General features: G+C 43.6%; 1 protein-coding gene across 9 annotated transcripts in view; it reads right to left on the bottom strand.

Annotated features, from left to right (window-relative positions):
* The window catches only part of GRAMD1B (GRAM domain containing 1B), a 147,133-nt gene that overhangs the window by 86,136 nt on the left and 44,780 nt on the right, over nt 1-16,217 (bottom strand). For all 9 annotated transcript variants that reach the window (XM_035346305.1, XM_035346307.1, XM_035346306.1 and 6 more), the window contains one exon: nt 6,501-7,335. In XM_035346305.1, coding sequence (XP_035202196.1) covers nt 6,501-6,862 — 362 coding nt within the window. In that variant the 5' untranslated portion in view covers nt 6,863-7,335. The remainder of the gene's footprint in view (nt 1-6,500; nt 7,336-16,217) is intronic.

Consider the following 16,217-nt stretch of genomic DNA (forward strand, 5'->3'; position numbering starts at 1 on the left):
TTGGAGTTTCTTCATATAAATACATGGATAGGTGGCAAACACCTTGATTATATGAGCTGAAGTTGAAATGGAGATGCAGAGGTGAGAGGAAAAATTGTACCCAAGCTCATGAATGAATGGCAGAGCTGTAAAGTGAAAACTTAAGGGCTTTTTTAAAAAAACTAAACAGAGCCTGCACAAGCTGGAGCCTGCGAAATATTACTAGCACATCCGAAAACCAAAGGGCCACTTCCTCCTTGAGACCTTTGTGTTCTGTTAACTCAGTTTGATAGAGCAGGGGTAGCAATGTTTACAGGCTAAACCCATTAGCAGTGAGCAAGAGAATAAGCGAGCTGCCTCGGCCAAATCCCTACCAATCAGTTGCATCTATCACACAGACCTACACAATTAGTACTAATTGGCACTCTTTGAAGTCACACTCAGTTGGAGTCGGACTGAACCTGGAGCAGGGCTACCTTCACTCTTGGCAGTCCAGCGGAGAACTGTGGTGGTGAACACAAAGGGCTGGTAAATCCTGGTAAGCACAGGGCTGCGTACGACATGAAGTTCAGACGGTTCCAGAAATATTTGCAGACTAGATAAGATCAACAGCATTTAAGTTCCTGGCTGTTTGCAAATTGGTCGGCTTTGATGCTTGTGTGAATGGCCACCCTAAACCACACAAATACTGAAAGATAAATATTTAAAAAATACAAGCAGCTGCACAAAGGCAGCAAAATTCAGCCAACAAAACAGTGCTGGTAAGGTTCACCGGCACTTGGCACACGCTATCAAATAAAACCATATCCTCTGCAAACAGTACCTCAGTACCCTACGTAAGAGATGCACACTGCAGTTCCAAAAAATCAGTTCAATGGAAGCACAAGTGAGGCCTTATTTGAACTTGCAGCTTCAAAAAGGAGAAAGATTACATTAATAACCAAGTCCCTGCTAAGCCATCATTCATGTCCTTTCACATTTCAGATTCAAAAAGATACCACATCAGTGGAGGTTTGTGCTTTTGCATTTTCCAGAGCTACCAACAGCGGTGGGTTTTTTATTACACAGGCCGATGCAGAAAACTTTTCCTGGTTTTGCTTTGAAGATGCAAGAGAGCACAGATACCAGCTAAATGCCATCTATATATTCAAGTCTCAAATTCAGTCCTCAGGATGCTTGCACATTATTCGCATTGCTTCTATTTTCTCCAGAAATCAAGTTTTGTTTGTTTGTTTGTTTTAATGTTGTGTAAGAGGTAACCATGGGAAGATGCATGCAGCATCTTCCAAGCAGCATCTCCCATCTCCCAAGCAGCATCTTCCATCTCCCAAGCAGCACACAGAGTGCTCCCTGCCGCAGCCTGGTGTTTCAGACAGGAGCCCCACTTCCTCTCGGACCTAAAACTGAAATGTGGAAGTTTCTAAAAACCAGACAACCTGAGAAAAACCAATGGCAGAAGTACTCATTTTTGCAGGTTCTTGGCAATTACATGGCATGGAATGAACAAAACCTTAGGCCACTAAGCCCCCCGTTCTTCCTCTCAATCACAAGCAGCTTGGGGCTTGAATGGTTTCCCATCCTCAAGTCCTTCTTCTGAGTCAGTAAATGCTGTCACTGATGCCACCTCCAGCCTGCAGCCTTCCCAAAGGTGAGAACACAAGCACTATTTGCCTTTCCACAGCCCTTCCATAATGCAAGAAGCTCTACAGCCATTACTCTTGTAACTTTTGATATTTCTTTCACCTTTAGCAGTTATTTAGGGGAGGGGGAAGCACTATCTCAAGCATTCATCAGAGGTTTTTCCTCTAGGAAGTACCACAGTATTTTGGTGGGGAAGGAAAAAGATTAACATTCTTTTCCAGAAACAGGCTAAATTGCAATTTTGGTAAGCAAAGCAAAAGCATTATGAACTACTTGAAATTAAAGAGGTTTTTTTTTTTTTTTTTTTTTTAAATCAGGATATTTAAGATATCTTTATAATACTTCTAGCATGAGTTCCAACAAATCAGCAGTTCCCTCTCACCTGATGTGTCTCACTAAGCTGACCAAGAGACTTTGCATAGGAATGTTTTTCCTTAAGGAAAAAAAAAATTGAAGTTTTACCTCTTTCTGCCGGAGGATGTGAACGGTAACGGCCACACAAAGCACGTTGCTAATAGTTCCTATTATCAGATAAGTTGTGAAAATTTCTTCTGTGAAACCTCTATGGTTTTGTGTCTGGCAATTCAAGAGACCTCTGTCTCCCCATCACATACCCTTTCGTCAGATCAGATGAAATGCTTTTAATAATATTCTTCATTTTTAACAGTTTTGTTAAAGAGGACTTGGGCAAGTCCTTTCCCTTTAGCTGAACCTGTCATTTATGACTTAACTCCAGCAGAAGACCAAACCAAATACATCCATCTTCAGAAGTGCCAAGAGCTGCAGAACAATGAACTCCATATTGATCTAACAAAATCCACAATATTTTTAATGTTCTTCGGAGCACCAACATTTTATATTTATTAAGCTATTCTGGATGCTGTAACAGACAAGAATTTGGCTTTTGGACAAACACTAACGGGAAAATAAAATAAAATAAAAATTAAACAAACAAACAAAAACAAACAAACAAAAAAAAACGTTAATCTTTGGAGCTCAGGCAAAAGGGAGCTCTGGGAAGGAAGGGACTGCAGGCATCAAGGCACAACTTCTAGGACATCCCATGAGAGAAAATCCACCAAGGAATAATGACAAGCAACAGGTGACTTGAATTTCTTCCATCCTTGGCTTTCTGGCATATTTTTCCCCACAGGAGGGGAGCACATTCAGATTACCACCAGCACAACCTGTGCCCAGCATGAATAACTCATGGCAAGCAAGTGATTTACTGTACCTCAACTAATACACCTGTGCTGGTGGGGAGCACTCACACAAGAGTTGAAGTCAGGCCACAGCAGTGCAGGGGCACCTATTTACTCTCAGCTTCTGCCAGGGAAAGGACAGACAGGATTTCACTTCAATACCAGCTTTAAGGCAAAAAGGAGAGCAGTGCTTCGAGCCAAAGTCATCTACACTCTCCACAGTTCTTGCATTACATACATGAAGAATCACATGTAGTTCTAGACATTACTAGAAAGGGTGGCTTTCAGTAAATAAATCAGTTAAAGCAGATAGACACATCCCCCACATCAATAATGCACGTTCATAATAATGTGTGCATAGCCAAAAGCTACCAGATGCAGTTTGTGAGGACAGCCTCGCACTGCCTCAATCAAGTTCTGTGCTCCTGTGTGCAGGATTCATACTTTACAAAACTGTATGCAGGTAAGTAACTTCTATCATTAACTGGGTAGTAAACAATGGACAAAGCATAGCTACGAAGCTGTCTATATCCCTTCTGAAATAATTCAAGGTATTGAATGACCATGCAAGTCCCCCAGAGCAAATGGAGTCTGGGTCATCATGCTTTTGTACAAGCACAAGTTACAGGAAAAACCATCTATCAGAAAAGTGGCTTCTTCCTCATCTTGAAGAGAGCTCAGTGTTGTAGGCAAGCTAGGCTTTTACATGCCCTCTCTCCTGTTTAATGAAAAGAAATACTCTTTTGCTCCCACTATCAACCACCTAACAGCTTGTAGAGAACCAGTAGGCAAACAACCATTAAATTTATCCCGGTTATTAAAAACTAACCAGTGTTATAAAACATTTTATAGGCTAGAGTTTCCAGATTAAAAAAAAAAAAAAAAAAAAAAAAAAAACAGCCAGCTTTCATCAGAGACAGCCTCTAAGTCCTAAAAACATTTGTTTATTCACTTGGATGCTTACTGTATGCTAATGGTCACAGAGCTATTGCTTTTGCTCAGGGGCGTGAGCAACACATGCATCACTGGAATGAATCAGCTGGTGCACAGCTTGCTCTCAGCTACCAGCTCTCCTGGGAAAACTCTGCCAAGCAGGCAGCTATCTGGCCCCATGACAGGGTTAAGGTTATTAGACTCAAAGAAAAGAAAGTGCTTCACAACAATTCAATTAGGAAGAGGGAGCAATCAGAAGCAAACAGCATTCGTTTTTTTCCAATGGGAAAAACATGCTGATGGCTGCACACTTTACCAGGTGAAACTCAGGAACACAAGCTTGGCAAGTCAGGTACTTAGCAGCATGCCTCTGCTACCAGAAGATGCACAGCACGCTGACCACACTGGGAATCACAGTTAGGGCACTTGCAATTAACCAGCAGGACAGCTCAAACATAATTACCGTGCAGGGCTTGGTGGAGGAACCACTAGACAAAATGCTTCAGCCTCCGCTGCACAGGAGCCATACAGGTCTGTTTCCCTTAAATGAATAGCACAGTAAGTGACAGGTGTCATCTGTTAAGAACAGCATCACAAATAAAACAGCAGGAAAGAGCTGGTGCTCTAGATAGCCAAGTCTTCAGGAGGGGAAGGTAGATGGGCAGCATCAATCTGCTTCCCAGAAAGCCAGCCTCCTGCCCTGCAATTTTAGAGCAGTGTTTCACATACAACAGCCTTAGGGTGTGGTAAGGTTTACCCCGCAGCACTAGCTGCTACATCTCTTTCAAATTAATGCCACACAATCCCTTTAGGGTTCATCACTCTTCCCATGACAAGCTCTCTGCGCGCTTTGTGTTGTTTCCTGCTGAGCTTTTGGAAGCCCAGTGATGAGCTCTGCCTCTGAGCCCAGACACTCAGCACACACTGACCACCAATCTATGTTTTTTCCCCTCTGGACTGGGAAAGGAAAAATTCCATTTGAAAACATCATATGTTTTCCGTTGCAAAGGGGACAGATTTGGAGCCTGCTACTTATGAAGAAAGGAGGTGCCATGCTGGCTTTGGTATGTTAATGCCACCTAATCCATCAACTGCTTCAGCATTTTTTCCAGTCACCACTTCAAAAACATAACCTTGGTTAAGGCAGAAACATCTTTAGAAAGATTAATAAGGAGACAGCTGTCAGCACAGCCATGGAAATATCATGTGTACATAAAGATACGAAGTGGTGGTGGCGTGGGTTCGGTTTTGTTTATTTTTGCTGTTGTTGTTTTTTACACATTTACAAAGAAATCTGTCGTGCCCTCTCACACTTTCACTATCGATAAACCCAAATGAAAATTCTTCAGCTGTAAAAGCTGGTCTGTTGAAATTCAGAACTTAATTGTGATTCTAACACTTCAGCATATGCACTATGCATTATCCTTTGCATGTTTTCTATGTGATATCCTGAATCACATTACCACCACAGTTAAGTGAAAGCCAGTAGTATTCCTCAACCAAGCAATGTTTTTAAATGCTAATTTTGAGAAAGGGCTCAGAGTCCTTGGTGGCATGCATTTATTGCTGAAGCTTCCCCGAAACTTAATAAAATGATAGATTGACCTTGCAAAAGGGAAATCCTGTGACAAGTTACCACATACTCAAAGGGAATAACAGGAGAAAGCTCTGTCCTGTAAATACTAGTGTAACAGAGTCAGTGAGACAACCTGGTAAGTTGGGAGCAGAAGCAGTAAGAGGATTCACATCTGTTTTTTGTTTGTTTGTTTTTGTTTGTTTTTAAATAAAGGAATGATACATACATTCAGGAATAAACCCAGACAAAGGTGCAACAAAAGAAAAATTAGTCAGCACTAAGCTAGTATAAAGACTTATAATGCACTAATTTCTCATGGAAAAGGTGTCTTGTAGTTTTTAGGCCCTTCATGAGATGTACATTGTTCCACTCTGACACTAAAAGTAGAGTAAACTACATTATGATGTAGACACCAATTGCACCTGCACAGTGTTAGATAACACACAGCTTTTTCTTCAAATGGTGACACTGTAACTCACTGGGCATTAATTTTGCTGTGTTGACAGGCTCTTGGAGGTCTTAGAATTATTCATCCTCTGCTTTTGAGCCAAAAGACAGAGTGACTTTCAAGTCTGGAAAGCAGCCAAGAATGGAACCCAGACATCCTGATACGCAGACCCACGAAACAACCACAAGGCTGCCATGTCTCCATCTTCTCCTTTTCCTAATGTCAGCAAGTGAGTGAAGGACTTCAGAGAAAGTCTCAGGGGATAAACATGAACACCGCAAAAATAAACACTGACCAAGGCTTGGCATCTTCATTCCCTGTCCTGGTAATCCCCCCAGAGATGTCACCACGCTCTCTCCCAAGGGTCTCTGCAGGACGCCTCAATGTTAGCCTTGCCACCCATTCTTGAAGGACAGTCTCCCTCACTCACACCCAAGTCCTTTCCACTGGATCTGTGCTGCCTTTAAAAGGGATGTGGAGAACCACTAAAATAAGGCCAGATCCTAGCACTGCTGTTTCTACCATGCCCGCTGTCTGGGCACAAGGATTAGGCCATTTGGTCCTGCATCACCAAGTCCAACAACCACATTACCCATTCCAGCCACTAGGTGAGGACAAAGCTTGGGAGAATCCCACCAAAACCTGTGGGGATACAACAGGCCCTAACCGCTGTGGACAGCCCCTTTTGGAAGCAGGGAAGGGAGAGTGGCCAAAAACATACCTGCTCTCACTGTACTCCTTCTTCTCTCTCACACGCAGCCACCTCCGGAGGAGGAAGCGCTTGCGCCGCGGGGAGGCACTGGGTGTGGAGCAGTTGGACCAGGGGGTGTCCTCGTCACTGGACGGGGTGATCTCAATGGAGGGGAGCTGCAGGTATTCCTTGCTGGAGGAAGGAGAATCCTGATACCTGCTGGCCTCCAGGCTCTGCTCCTGCACATTCTTCATCCGCCTCATCTTGAAGCGCTTCCTGCGCAGGGTGGGGGTGGACGAACTGGACCAGGCACGGCCGCCCTCCACCACCTGCTGCTCTGGGACTTGCAGTGCAGGGAGCTGCAGGGTTTCTGTCATGTTGGCGGCTGGCATCAGATGCCCTTTCTCCTCCTGCTCCCACCCCCAGGCACGCTAGCTCTGATCTCTGTGTAAACCACACCACAAAAACCACAGCTCACCCTTCCCCTCGCTCCCGCAGTCCAGCTCTCGCCCTCCCTCTCACGCAGGAAGCCTCCCGGTGCTCAGGTGCTTTCATTTAACAGGCAGGGGTGCTCAGGACAGACATGCCACAAGGGAAGCCAGTTTCAAGTTTCTTTTGTCCTTCCCCTCTGCAAAACAAGGTCCCTCCCCGTCCCCTCTCACAAAGCAGTAGGTTTAGCACCAAGACAAGGGTTGCTTGCAACAGCTTGGCTCACTTTCAGGTTTTTTTTTTTTTTTTTTTTTTTTTCCTTTGCTTTCTGTCCTCTTTGCCTAATGTTGGTTCAGGAAAAAACCTCCTGGGGCTGTGCTGGGAAACTCAGCTGTGGTCTTCTCAAGAGACGAAGCAAGTATGGAGCGGCGTGGAGCTGTGAGGAGGTCAGAGAGAGACAAAGGAAGAGGAAAGAAACGATACTAATAAAATCAGGAAAGAGGAGGAGCAGCAGCATGTTCTTTTTCTGTAGCGGATAAGACATGTGCAGGCAGCTGCTCCAAGTGTAACTGCACTCTTAATCCCGAGGGACAGGGTTTATATTACCGAATATGCTGCTGCCACAAATCAACCGAATTACAAGGGTAAGAAGGGAAAATAACTTTCTGTAGGAGCCAATTGGACAGGCTTTCCCTTCGTCCCACCTTCCTGCTTGGACAGCCCCCCTGCATGGGGAGGGAACGAGTGAACTTGGACTTCCAGCCTTCTGGCAAGGCTAGGGATTTTTTGTCCCACTATCTGCTTACAGAAAGGGCAGAGAAGGAGGGGGCTTGAGGAAAAGCTCCCAAGGCAATGGCAGCGGGTGGCACCAGAGCTGGGAGCCGGCTGGTGCTGGAGCTCAGGATCACGGGAGCAAAAGCTGATAAAAGGGAGTTCTTGGAGGGCAGCGCTGCTTCCAAAATGACACAGGGGGTGATGAATGTCCTCAGGTCCAGGAACCAACAAAGACACCACAAAGACAGTTAAACGTGCAGGACAGATTTTAGACTGGGATGAATACACATGCTACATGGAAGATTCCCAGGCACTGAACATGCTAAGGAGGCTCTACCACAGGTCATGCACTGGGAGGAACAGCAGTTTCCGACCAGCCTTGCAAAATTCTGGTAACGAAACCAAAACAGAAAGGATGTGGGTGTGAGAGTGATTCTCCATCAAGATCCCCTAGGTTTTTCAACAGCTCCTGGATGAAACTGCATTAAGGTATATTTTCAGGTAGAAGTGACACAAATTCTAGAGAGTGCCTAGAATCCAGCTGTGTGAATTTTAAGTGTGCTGTCAGATAAAAACATCTAATTCAATGTGGCAATGCTTTGGTTTTCATTGTCCAACAGCCTGAACCTTTAAAAATACTAGTTTCAGGTTAGAAAATATTTGTTGACCCAAACCAAAATATTTTGGTTTTCATGGGCTGTCTCAAAGTTTTGTTTGAAAATAAACCTCACAAGTACTTTGAGCATCAAAAACTGTGGAAACTAGGACCTATATAACTGAACATATCAAAAAAAGGAAGACTTACAATAGCAAGAAGAAGGGGGAAGTGGTTCAATTTTAATATATTTATTTTTTTAATCCCCAAATGCTAGATCTTATTTTACTGTTGCCATTTTGCTCTGCTTCTCCTGTAAGTTAACAGCTTGAGCAAAACTTCAATTTCTGGAGCTCCTGTCACCTTAGTATCTATATGCTTGGCACACACAAATGGAACACCTTCCACAAATACCCACTTAAATCAAAAAAAGTCAAATAAAACAGTTAATTCTGAAAGATGAACATCTACAGAATAGACAAAGCCACAGTTTACTTTTTTGAAGACCTGCATAAGGAGAGCTGCACCCCCTTTTCCTCTAACGAGCTGATTCCATATTACAGGGGAGGAAGATATGAAACCTGGACCTAAGTCCTTGAGCCACCTGGTGCCACCACATGCTGAAGCCACCTGTACCCTCACTGCCCCCATCAGCCCACAGCCCCCATCAACTCACAGAACTCACTTTCAGCTTCCTCCTCAGACAGCCGGGATTCAAAACCACACAATATCATTCCTAAATCTTAACCAAGACTACATGCAACTGTGGGCAGGGACTTTTCTGCTTCTGTTTCACTTTTGCAGAAGGAAAAGGTGGTAGGAACAGAAGTTCTTTCCCTTAAATCTCTTCCCCGTCCACAGCAGTGCCAGGACAGTTTCTTCATCCTCAGCCTCGCTCAACACAACTGGAATTCACCTGAGCAAGACAGGGGCTCCTTCCCCACACCATTTGCACAGCCTCAGATAATTCTCTTGGGCTGTGCCACGGGAATCTGCTGGGTTAGGACAGGATACCCGCGCCCAGGGACTAGCCCTTTAATTCCAAGTACCTCACTGATTACTAAGCAACACTTATTTGTGCTCAAACATTCTCAGGACATTTTTATTTAGGAGAGAGGATGCTGACCACCTGTCTTGCCCTCTGAGAAAAAAAGCCAGAAGCTGTGTAATAGGAGAGACCACTCAAACACCTGACCCACAGAGTGAAAAATACCACCCATGATCAAGGACTATTTCTGTGTGAACCACAATGACAGCACGAGGTGGTTGCTTCCATAAGAGCTTCTGTTGCCAGATCCCTGCTGAAGAAGTATTCGCGTCAGGACAATTTCACAGTCACTGCTGCCTGGGTTGTTTCCCACCAGGAGTTTCACATTTTACTAGCCTTTACCCTGTGACAGGGCTCAGTCTCGTTACACTTAGACCCGCTGTTACCATACCTAACCCAAGCATGAAATCTGGCTGTCAGCTGTTCAGACTCAGCTACGTCATGGCCCCAGAGTTACAGCAGCGGCCCTCACATACTTGCAGGCTGCGCTTTGCACCAAGCACACATGCGCTAAGTGCATTACAGGAGGTTAACCAGATCCCCAGGTTCCATGCCTGGAGCTGGCATCAACCACCTGCTTCTACCAGCGGTGTCAGAAATAGGTCACAACATGGGACAGAGGTGGGTTGCAGTAGGCTTAGTTGTGTGGCATCCAATCTCTCCTAAGAGAATTAAATACAAAGTGTTTTTATTTGCTCAAGTGTTTTATTACTTTGCATATTGCTTGCTGGCCATTCTGTTAATACTTGCAGGGGCTGAAAGAGCACTCAGCCCAACAGGGCTTTCTGCTTAAAGGTTAGCCTGTGTCTATTTGTATCTTGCCTCCCAAAAGAAGTATTTCTCATGTCAGTGATAACGCTGAAACACTCCAATCTGTGCATTATTGCTAACAGTATCACACAACTTAAGGCATTCAAATTTTGGCCTCATACACAGCAGCAAACCCCAGATTCTTCCACTGCCATCTGAAATCCAGCAAGCACCGATCATGACTCAAACTGCACAGCACCTATTTTTCCAGCTTTAGGACAATCATTTCACAGTTGATTTCCTCAGATAATGCTTTTGCTCCAAATTAAAGGGGATAGTTGAGCCAAAGATCAACAAGCAAAACAAATTAAATCAGCATCATGACTTTGCAATCTTTCATCAGACTATGGCAAAAGGGCAAAGGTTTCAGGACCTTTTCCTCAATTTTCTGTACCATCCAAAACTGATGTGGATTATCGTTTTGCATTGCCTACTTACACTGCTTAAGACAAACCACATGAGCATCACAAAAGGAAACCCATTTCGCCTCATAAATCCAGAAGACCAGATCTAGACTAGATTAAATTTTGTCCCTGCAAAACAAAGGGTGACTTGTTTGAATTAATTTCCACAGGAACTTGACATTTTTGTTATGCACTATACACGTTGTATACAAAGGAATCAAGGGGACTCTGTCCGAATTCCTTGGAATTCCTCTACCTGTAACAGTACTTTCCTAACAGGTCACAGCTCACAGCACACACCATTAATCGCAGAACAAGCATGTGAGTACAAAAGGTCTCTGAACAGCGCATTCTTTCCTATTCAGCTAAAATACCTGCTTCACTAGCTCAGGCTGGTTAAGTTTGCTGTATTTAACCCAGACCCGGACCAAAAAAAAAAAAATAAAAATCATGTACATCCACTTAAGGACCCCAGGTGTACTAAATCATACCACCTGGGAGGAGAAACCATTGCCTACACAGATGTGACAAATAAAAAATTAAGAATATGAACATACCTAAAATTTCCCCACAAAAGAACAAGAACAGATTGGATTAAATCCTTGTTTCCCTCTGCTAAAGCACACGCAAGCAGCACCAGAGATCCCAGATCCAAACCTCCACCCTGCCTAACAAGGGCTCAGTTCAGTCAGGCTTGTCAGCATGTCAGCAACCCAGCCAAAACCAAACACAAGCAACAGAAGCTAAACTGCCAGCTGAAAGCAGGGCGAACAGAAACATGCACAGCTAAGCAGCATACTGCGTTTTGCACCACAGGATGATGATCTCCGCAGTTTACCCTACATATTCACCTGGATGTTGCAGTATGAACACCCTCCCTCTGAGGAAAAAAGCATTTTAATTTTTGCAATGCTTCAGTTAAACAGCTTCAGCATGAACTTAACTTTCCTCTCTGTTTTAGGCACCAAAAATTAGACACGCGGCTTAAGTTTAAGCATAATGCTCTTGTAATCTTGACCACCTGTGGGTTTTGGACAAATACCTACAATAGCCCCGTCCCTCTGACACTAACAGTCAGCCTGGAGAAAAGCACAGGGTCTGGATGAAAGCCTGAAGGAACCCCCAACAAGCAGTCCCTGACAGAGCAAGCACCACAGCCACAGACCTCACAGTCTAAGGTGGTACTAATCAAAAGGAGAAACAAATGCAGCCAAACAGCAAGGTTTCAGTATTTGTTTCCATTCTGCACCTGTGCAAAACTGAAGAAAAAAAAAGCTTTCAAACAAAACGCAAAGGAAAAAGATGCCTTCCTTCCAGAATACCCAACAGTCCAGTGACTGAGCCTCTCACAAGGTCAGTCATTTTTCTCATGATTCAAGGATTATTCAATTACTTAAACAGCAGTCAGTCCAGAACAGGACAGCTTTACCTAATCAGAAGAGCCCGGACTTGAATCTCAGACTTAGGTACACAGCGTGCCCTTCCTGTAAGGAGAGGTTATGTGGCTCTGCTTTCCACCTGGGCCTTTGTCATGACTCAAAGGAAAACCCCAAGTGCTTTAGCAAGCATCACTTTGTGCTTTCTGGATGGCCTGACTCCAACAAAGATCTCTGCCTGGCTATGAGGAGCGACTCCTAAACTCAGGGTTTGCAGCACTCACAAGGCTCTGACATAGGAAATGCAGGAATCAAACTGACTCCAGAGAGAATAAACGACGTGTTATCTGCAACTCTTCACTTTGTACCAGCAGCATGGTTGGAAGTGGAATTCTCTCAAGTATTTCTGCTCTCTTGTGACAACTAAAACCAATCCTAAAGCACAACTGTCTAGTCTGTTTGCCTCCTGGAAAAGTAAGTAGCAGAACATTACTTTGCCCTAGAAAAATACTGAGGAAATGAATGCCTGCAGAGACAAAAAATTTTGAGTCTTATTCTGTACAAGGCCAAATGGAAGTCTCCAAAACTTGCCCTGAACTCCCAATATCCACTGAATGGCAGGAGAGAAAAAGGCTTTCTACAGCTGGTATACTCATTTTATAATAACTATATAGAGATTGCTTTATAAATACCATTCCTGTCCATCATCTCAATTATCCACAGCTTCAGCAGCAAGGCTGCTAGAGCCCATTTCCTCAATTACACAAACGCCTGAGGAGAACTGTCATTTCTCTTCAAGATCGTTGGAACAGAGCTATTTGGGAGCTACTTCATGCACAACTGAAAAACGTCCAGCTGACTTTGCATTCACCCTTACAATCCTGCACTTGCTCTTACAGAAAAGAAGCAAGGCCATTTCTCTTCACCAACATACACACAAAGTAATCACACGTAGCATATAATGCAGATAAAAGCATTTCTACTTGTGTATTTAATGCAAGGAACAGGTATGCCTACAAAATTTATACATCTTCTTGCTTGCATAACAGAGCACATATAAGACAGTAGATGTACTGCTATCTGCAGCATCAGGAGGTAGAGATTATTTACAGTAAATGAGTACGGAAGAGCTCTACACAGAGCTCCAAAGCACTGCCATGTGCAGTGAATGTCACAGTAGATGCCACATTTACCATGCATAAGCAGAATGCTCTGAATATGCCCCTCAGGCATAAGTTTTACCTGAGCATGCATATGCAGGCATGAAACAGCTGATAAATGCCTCCAGAACACACCTACAGGAATGTAGCAGATTCCATACATCTTACAAACAGTCATTACAGATGGTGCAGAGACAACAGATGCCTCCCTTCTACAGTTAACTCTTCCCAGCAGTGCCTGTTACTACATTTTTATTCGATGCCTTTGCTGCAACCAAGTAGGTTACAGTGGTGGCTTAACTGGGCAGGCAGCTAAGTACTGCAATTATCACAGCCAAAACCAGGACAGTTACACTACTAATTGGAAGTTGGAAATAAGCTAATTTTTATGTATACGTACATAGAATTTCAAGTGCTACAGGGTCTCTTGCTGACCTAGTTTCCAACAACTGCTGAGGATCATCAGTCTGCAATGGTCATCTTTTAATGAAACAGCCTGTAACTGCCAGGTTATGTCCCAGTTGCCAGAAATCTGCTTCCCGTATCTTCCCTCCAAATTATCATGCAGTTACACTCTTTTGAGACATTCAGGAAAAGCAAGGTCACCAACTCAGAAAAGGCACTCGATCAAGATCAGATCCAAGTGCTCTGGGGGGGAAGCTTACACTAACAGTGCCCACACTGTTCTCCATTTCACCTGTCCCAGGGCTTCAAACGCCAGCAGTCACAAACTGAACAAAGTTTTCTTATTCTTTCATTTGCCTTTCAGTATGAAAGCAGCAACAAGATCAAACAGGTGATACTTCTTCAGCTGTCTGTGTTTTTATAGTAATATTGAATAATCATGATTTCTATGTTTCTATAATGAGAGCTTACCCAGCAAGCATCTTCGATCTGAGAACACAGAGGAAAGGGTTGGCAGCACAAATCATATTTTATACCCTGCAAATTGTCTCAGCAGTTCTCATGGGATTCCAACCAGTGTAACAGTCTCTGGTAAACTGAACTATCTGAAAAGGCTTTCCGTTTTTTTTTTTTGTTGTTTGTTTGTTTGTTTGTTTTTCTCTCCCTTCCTGAATGCCAGGGAGATGAGGCATACATGGGTTAGGATTGTTGCTGAGATTGGGTATCAGGATTCCAGGGACACAGTCCTATTTCTCTCATTTGTCCTTCAGAGAAAGTCATCTCACATTTTGTCAGTTTCCTTGCAGATAAAATTGAGATTAAGATAGCTGCCTGATGTGTTAAAACTGTGGAAGTTTAATTTAAGAAAGTGTATAAATCACTTGGCCAAATTTAGGACAATCAAAGCATACAGTCCGGGAGACCTGAGTTCATCTGAGCCAACAGAGCTGAAGATTCCACAGCCCGTCACCACCAAGAACGACTGCAGTTCAAAGCAAGGATTCTTTTCAAGGTGGTGAATAGAAAAAGCAATAAGCTGATTTCTTTCTTGAGGGTAGCTAAAACATGCATTGAAATCCATCTGCTCATGAGCTAGGACATTTGTTTTGGTGAAAATGAAGAATAGGTATTACAAATCCTACTGTCCTCATTTTATTCCTTAGGAAATTTGGGCAGGGGATTGCACTATTTGCTGAGCTTTAATTCGCACTTAATACCTCCAGCTGTATTATTACATCTTATGCTGATCTTTCTCCTATCACATCCAGATTTAGAAGATGTGAATAATAGGAAAATATTCTCAAATTAAACATCACAATGACTACTTTAATTACGTGCTCTTTGCTGTTGGCCTCTTTGTTAACAGCTCCTACCAAACTTCATAACCACTCCCACATGCTTACTGGGATCTTCAGTCATGTGTGAGTTAAAAAATGGAAGGACAGGAACCTACGTTCAAAGTCCTTCTTAAACCAAGGGCCAAGAGAAATCTGATGTGGTGATATCACATGGGGTACTATCTACATGAAGAAAAAAACAGCCTAAAAAATAAAAGGTATTAGCCAAACCTAACGCAGACAAAATTACAAGCTACTTGCTGAGGGGGTTACCTTTCTCCCTCATCTCCTAAACAAGGCTTTTATGTGCCATCTAACTAAATTTAAAAAGAGAGCATATTGAATTCCCATTACAGGTCTGTTTTGCTGACTATCTGCCCAGTGGAGCACACAGAACAAATCACTTATTCACTCTGATGTTTCTTGATGTGTCACGAATCCCTGAAACAACATGCATTTTACACTTGGTCTGGGTTTCTACTCCTGCCTTTGATATACACAGCACAACAGGTTCTCTTAAACCCCGGTATGGCAGGAGCACAGCACCACTGCTAGGGGAACCTGCACCAGGGTCTTGCTGCTCTCTAGTGGCTAAATGGCTGCAGGCAGTGTAACAGACTGGCTGCAGCTACAGCTGCCTTGAAGTCTGCTTCTGAAATGGTTCCTTGCCTTTAAGATACTGTGCAGACCTAGAAAATACTATCAACACAATATTCAAACTGTTCAATAACCTTAGCTGCCATTACACGTTGCCAGCCGCTTTAATGCCTAGCTAAATATTACTGTCTTGTGCAGAGCCCGTAATTCCAGCCATCCACAATAGATCTCTGTAACTTTAAGACATCTGTCCACCATTGGACAGCAGCACAAATCCATGAGAGATCACTTCAAGCATTGAGGCTGCCAAACTTTTCAGACCCTACAAGCCACACTGAGATCTTCCTGTGCTGAGCGCCACCGACAGCTGGCACATGCCTTGTAGGGCCGGAGGGGCCTTGCCAGCGATCAGCGACATTTATCACAATGCTCCACAGGTCAGGACTAAACTAGGGATGCTCAAGACAAGCTAGATATACTTGCCAAAGTCAGCATAAGAAAGTCTTTCTCCAAGAGCTGGGGATCTGGATTACCCATGGAGTCTGTTCACTCACCTCGGGAACTGCATTTGAGCCCCTCCACACAAGCATTTCTTCATAAACTTCATAACCCGAGAGGATTTTCTTGCACCCTTGTGACATTTGCTTCTCCTCACACATTCCAGTTGCTCATCTTATGTTCTTTAGGATCAGCAGTCTCAACACTCATACAGAAACTAAGGCTTTTCCCATGGGTCCTGCCTCAGTGCAAGATGTTCTGAAATTAGGTCAGGTTCAGTTACAAAGGAGAAAAGCTTATGAGCAGGTGCTAAA

This window comes from Oxyura jamaicensis, chromosome 24, assembly GCF_011077185.1.
Source record: "Oxyura jamaicensis isolate SHBP4307 breed ruddy duck chromosome 24, BPBGC_Ojam_1.0, whole genome shotgun sequence".
Taxonomy (NCBI): Eukaryota; Metazoa; Chordata; class Aves; order Anseriformes; family Anatidae; genus Oxyura; species Oxyura jamaicensis.